Here is a 5,867-nt window from a genome sequence, read left to right on the forward strand (position 1 = left end):
CAACCTTCTAAGTATTCCTTTATATGTGGTTCTGGGACCATCCCCTGAGCCTGTTTGGTTGGGTATTCTGTGTTGTTATTGGGGGAGCTCTCTGCTATACATCCACCAGATCCGCCATCTTGTTAGTTCTCTCAATATTACCTCTTTTGAAGTCCCATTTGTTATATCTGTATTTTCTATATTATTTAAGATAAAACATTTTCCCAGAAGTTTTATATAAAATCTTTTATGACTATGTTTATGCTGAAAAATATAAATGGAACAACATGTAATATATGATATGAGATTATATATTTTTTCAAAAAAGTGATACAAGCATGGTAATTTTTTTCTTTTATAATTTATTAGATTAACAAAAATAAGACCTGAAGTCTTTCCACATCTTAGGGATTCCTTAATGTTCCTACCACAATCAAAACATTCATGAGTAAAGCATGTTTTAATTGTGGTGGGATCTTCTATATTGTTCCTTTAGTCAAAATGCTGCCAAAGTGGAACTAGTGTTGCTGTTTCCATGTGTTTCTGGTCAATAATGAGGCAAATATGAAAATTATTTTGAACATATTGTTTACTCATTTCTATCTCACCTTTCTTTGAGTTTATTGAGTAGCCCAATGGTCCAATTTCTCTTCATCCCCTCTCTCTTCTTCTACTATGATAAATATATATGTACCCAATTGTTCACCATTTCATATTCTCTTTCTCCTGGTCTATTACTTTCACCTGATTACACTTTCTTGCCAAGTTAAATATTGTGGTACATCAGTTTACCATTCTATTACTGCACTCTTGCTATCCCATTTCTCTTGTTTTAATATATGCTGCCTGAAAACCCTCAGTCCTGGATCTTCCATCAACTTTCATCTCTCTTGAGCTGCCATCCTGTTTAGGGAAATCACTTAGCTGTGTCAATACCAAGTTAACACTATTTGACTTCAGATGGCCGTGAAAATGCACCTTGCATATCCCTGTATTTTCCCCAGGTAAACTCCTCTCTCATTTTCTATAGTAAGTATTATAGATCTTCATTACACTTCTTAAACTCACCATATAACTCCATCTTTCCTCCCTCTCTTTTCCTCCTCCTTAAAAATTTATTGAACAATTTACCATGTGTTTGAAACTTGCCTATGAGTTAGGCATAGAACAGTAAACCAAACACCAATTACTGCTTTGTGTGTTGTGTCAGGGAATTTTGTCAACTGCATTATTATGTTTAATAAGCAAAATCCAGAAGTAAGTATTTGTGGAGTCCTGGTGTGGTGGTGTGGTATAAAGCACTGGACTGCAAAGTCTGTTTGCAGTCACCAGGTCCTCCTTGGAAACCCTCTACAAGGTCGTTATGAATCAGAACTGACTCAATGACACTTAACAAAAACAACATTACCATATTGGAGTCCTGGTGTAGATAATACACTGGACTGCAAGGTCAGTTTTAACTGCAAGGTCGGCAGTTCAAACCCACCAGTTGCTCCTAGGAAACCCCATACAGGTCACTATGATGGCACTTAATAACAAAAACATTAGCATATTAGGAGTCCTAGTGTGTCACTGTAGGATGAAGCGCTGGGCCATAGGCAGGTTTGAACCACAATGTCTGTGGCTCAAATCCACAGCACCTCCTGGAAAACCCTATACAGGGTCGCTAGGAGTTGGAACTGGCGCAGAGGCACTTAACAGCAACACAACAACGAAGTATTTGCATTGCAAAACGAGAAGTGCAAAGTGCTACAGGAGCCCAGAGGGTCGTATTAGTCATGGTAAATTTCCAACAGGAAATACTTTAAAATAGAAAATAAGGTAGTGTAGTAGAGCAGAAATATTTGAAGAGATAAAAACATGTGCAAAACTTTAGGACTGAGGATTTTGGTAGGTGGGTGACACTAAACATTCTCTGAGTAGAACAGAAACATGGAACGTGAAAGATGACTGGGAGGAGAGGGCCAGCCATACTGTACCATCCTTTTGATCTCTGGGAAAGGTATGTTTTTTTCCATACCAATGACTGCTTTACTTAGCTTTAGATTCTGGGTCTAGGTCAATTTGCTACAAACCAGGTTGCCTGGGTTGCTAATTTAGTGAATGAGTAATTTACCACTTTATTTGTTTCTTTTAACTAATGATAAAGTTGAAAGCAATTTGTGTTGGAAATCTCAAGAGTTCTATGAAGTTTCAGTGGAAGTTTTTTGTTTTTTTTTTTCTCCTTTTTTTCTCCATAATAGCACTTCTAGGAACAATTACTTTGAATTTCCCCAGCTGTATTTTTGAACATAGAGGGTGTAGAGACTCTCCTTAGATCGAAAGGCTGGGAAGCCTGCTGTCTTCCGTTAGCCCGAGGACTGAGTGGTGTGATGAAGACTGCAACTGCCAGGCAGACAGGAAGTCCTATATATTTTTCCTTAGAATATGTCCTTTGAAAATATTTATGCTTATGAAGAAATGATCATATTTGAAATATTTTTGTGATTCAACTTAATGTATTCTTCAATATCACATTTTCACACAAATGTACACATTTTTTAAGTCACTCAATTTCACTCCTCTCTTCCTGCTTCTTGGGTTAACAGCATATGCTCTTCTTTGTCTTAATTCTTTTCTCCATCTTTCATTCATCAAACATATCCTCTCTCTGCCCCAGCCTCCTTGATAGCACCATCAAAGAACTTCAGTACAAATAGGTAAAACAGTCTTTAAAACATTGCTATCAAAACAAAGTGAAACTGAAATCATTAATGAAACAAACACATTTGGGGAAATCATTAATGAAACAAAAACATTGGTGAACTGACCATTGTTCCAAACTTACTTTTTCTTTAAAATGATTACTGATTGGCCTTATACCTTATTTCTCATCTCCTTTTGTATATATATGTGATCTAAACTTTGCTTTTTTATCAAGATTCTCTCCCTTATCCAAAACATAATAAGAAACTTAAAGGTAGTAGTTGTCTGTTATATTTTTTCTGTTCTTGACTCTTGGGCTTATCTGTCTTAATAAATGTTTTCTAAATGAATGAATAGTTTGAGGATTTTAGGCTGATATTGACCTATATCTAGAAAGTTCACCTGCTCTCATGCAAATTGGTCTTTGAACCTTGTGTGTTTTAGAGTAACTCTCATGAGGTGATGACATGTTAAAACTGAGGTGAAAAACTGAAAACATACAATGAGCAGGTTTTCAATTCAGCTTCATTTATAGAGAAGACCAAAAAGACTCTGTGATTAGAGAGGGCAAATACTCTGGAGGTTGTAGCTAGAAGAGGTGTAAGTGAGGGTGAGGAGTCTTCTTCTTGGCAATGCAAATGCTTTGGAAATTTTAAGTGAAAGTACATGGCTGACGAGATGACAAGATTTGTAGGTTTACAAACTACAGAGAAATTGCTTTGGCAGGGTCTTCTGAAGAAAGGCCACAGGTTAGGTCAATAAATAGGCTGGCATTAGTGCATATGGATACATAAATCCTGCAATGATTAAGGAGATGATTCTAATCATTATTGATATTCGTGTGCTATTAAAAAAATACATATAGGTATGTAACACATTGAAAGAGCTATGATACAGACACATTTTAATGTGTTATAGATTTTTAGGAATTTCATTTGAATCTTTGTCAGCCATTGCTTGGTAAACAGAGAGTTCTTGTATTATATATATAGATGTATTTTGCAGGTTTACAGCACTTTGTTGGAAGAGTGCAAGATTTTCGATTATACCAAGTGGCACTTACAAACAGGTAAGCAGATGTGCTAGGAAAGTGTAAAGATAAATGCTGAATTCACTTAAATAAGAGTAGCATGAAAATTGCAGCATTTTTCATCTTTATAGCATTTAGTAAACATCACCTAATTAATGTTTACAGTATTTGTTTTCGTTTAGTCTGTGGCTATTATTCACTATCCAGTAGCTCCTTATAGTGTTAAATATTCTTTGTAACCAATTTTCTCCAAGAAAACTCAAAATTTGAGCAAGTTATATTATAGAATTTGGTATACATTTGCTTAAACGTTATATCTGAAGTAGTTTCTAATATTTAAGAAATTGCTAAGCACCCTGGTAGCGTAGTGGAATATGAGCTGGGCTGCTAGCCGCAAGGTCAGCAGTTGGAATCTACCAGGTGCTTCATGGGACAAAAACAAGACTTTCTGCTCCTGTAAAGCCTCAGAAACCTCATATATAGGATTGCTATGAGTTGGAATCAACTCTGGCACATACCACCACCAAGAAACTCCTATATTTTGTGAACATTGTTTTATTTAAATTATAACTACTAGAAAATGTAGAAAAATGAAAGTGATTATTTTGAACAATTAAAGTTGGAGACAAGAAGAATGAGTAATTTGAACTATTGTTATTGCTTTTATTTCCAGTGAACAAGTAATTATAAAGCACTGGGATAGGTTTAGTGAAGTATTTCTTCATCTTGAGAGTGAGTGGGAAATTCCCCTTGGATTCTTAAAAGTACATAGATTTCCATGCTGTTCAGAATGGTTCAAGTGAAAAATAGCTTAAGGTGTCCTATGACATTCCTTTCTTATGGTTTGAGGATATGTATAACTTTCTTGGATCAGTTCATCTCATTTACTTCTACTGAAGATCAAAAAGACATTGATTCATATTCCTTTAAGAACTTCCAAACACCAGAATTGTTTTTGTTGTTGCATACCATCAAGTTAGTTCCAACTCATAACCACCCTGTATAGGGTTTCTGAGGAGCAGCCGGTAGATTTGAACTCCTGATCTTTTGGTTAGCAGTCCAGTGCTTATCCTACAATTCCATACCTAGCTCTTGTTAATTTGAGACACATCAGCCCTTAGATGGCAGGTCCATTAGCTCAATAAACAGCATCTAGTGGCACTTTAGGATAAGTACTGGACTGTGAACTACAAGGTTGACAGTTCAAACCTACCAGCTGCTCCTGAGAAAACTCTGTGTAGGCTTGCTGCATCAGAGTTGATTCAATGGCACTTAATAACAATAGCATCATCAAGATACACCTGAATAATAATGTATAACATTGAAACACACTACTGGGGAGACTTACTACCATCCATCAGCTTTACTGTCTTTTGGATCACCTTTCTCTAAATGTTAAAGGAAAATGTTACAGTAATTCTTTGGGAATGGTGTTTTTCCTGGGGGCAAAGATTTCATATTGTAAAGTCACTTATGTCTGGAGGAAGACGAGGCTGTCTACTCCTTAAAGATATACAGTCTCAGAAACCCTAAGGAACAGTTCTAGTATGAGTTTAAATTGACTTGATGGCAGTGGTTGGGAGTCATTTTTGGTTCCATTGAAAACATTGTAACAATTGAAACATATAGATGACATATAAAGGAGGATATGTGATTTAATGTGGCTTCGAGATGAAGCGGAAAGCTGACTGACACTTCCATTGCTCCACTGGAGCCTGTGAAGAAGGAGACTCGTCTTCCCAGTTAGATTTGATTACTGGTGATGGCCTGTATGAAATTGTCTGGAAAAGTGTTATGTGGAAAAATGCCTATAAATAGAATGACACATTCTGATCTAGAACAGTTATATTTCCCTTAATGGAAAAATTAAATATATCTACCTGGACTTGGCATTCTTCTTCAACTGTTGGCAGTTGCCACATGATTGGAAGCCACTCAAGCAATTAAAGATGCCAAAATTTGTACAGATGAGTCACAGGAAACCATTGACAAATGATCTTGGGTTTAGTCCCTTCACCCAAAAGAGAAGCAGATAAAATGATACATTATTGCTTTCTTCTTTCCCATGAATGAACTGGAGAACTTATCTGTAATTTTCATCATTTTCAATATATTATCATTCACTCTTAACAGCAAATTAAGTTCACCTAAATGAGTGCTGTCAAGTCGATTA

At 36.1% G+C, this 5,867-nt stretch overlaps 1 protein-coding gene across 1 annotated transcript in view; it reads left to right on the plus strand.

The window, feature by feature from the left end:
- USH2A (Usher syndrome 2A (autosomal recessive, mild)) overlaps positions 1–5,867 on the plus strand; it is a 1,370,557-nt gene that overhangs the window by 177,850 nt on the left and 1,186,840 nt on the right. Inside the window, 2 exon segments of the mRNA XM_006834191.1 lie at positions 3,670–3,733; positions 5,096–5,155. Coding sequence (XP_006834254.1) covers positions 3,670–3,733; positions 5,096–5,155 — 124 coding nt within the window.

The sequence above is a fragment of the Chrysochloris asiatica genome, unplaced genomic scaffold, assembly GCF_000296735.1.
Source record: "Chrysochloris asiatica unplaced genomic scaffold, ChrAsi1.0 scaffold00009, whole genome shotgun sequence".
NCBI classification, from domain to species: Eukaryota; Metazoa; Chordata; class Mammalia; order Afrosoricida; family Chrysochloridae; genus Chrysochloris; species Chrysochloris asiatica.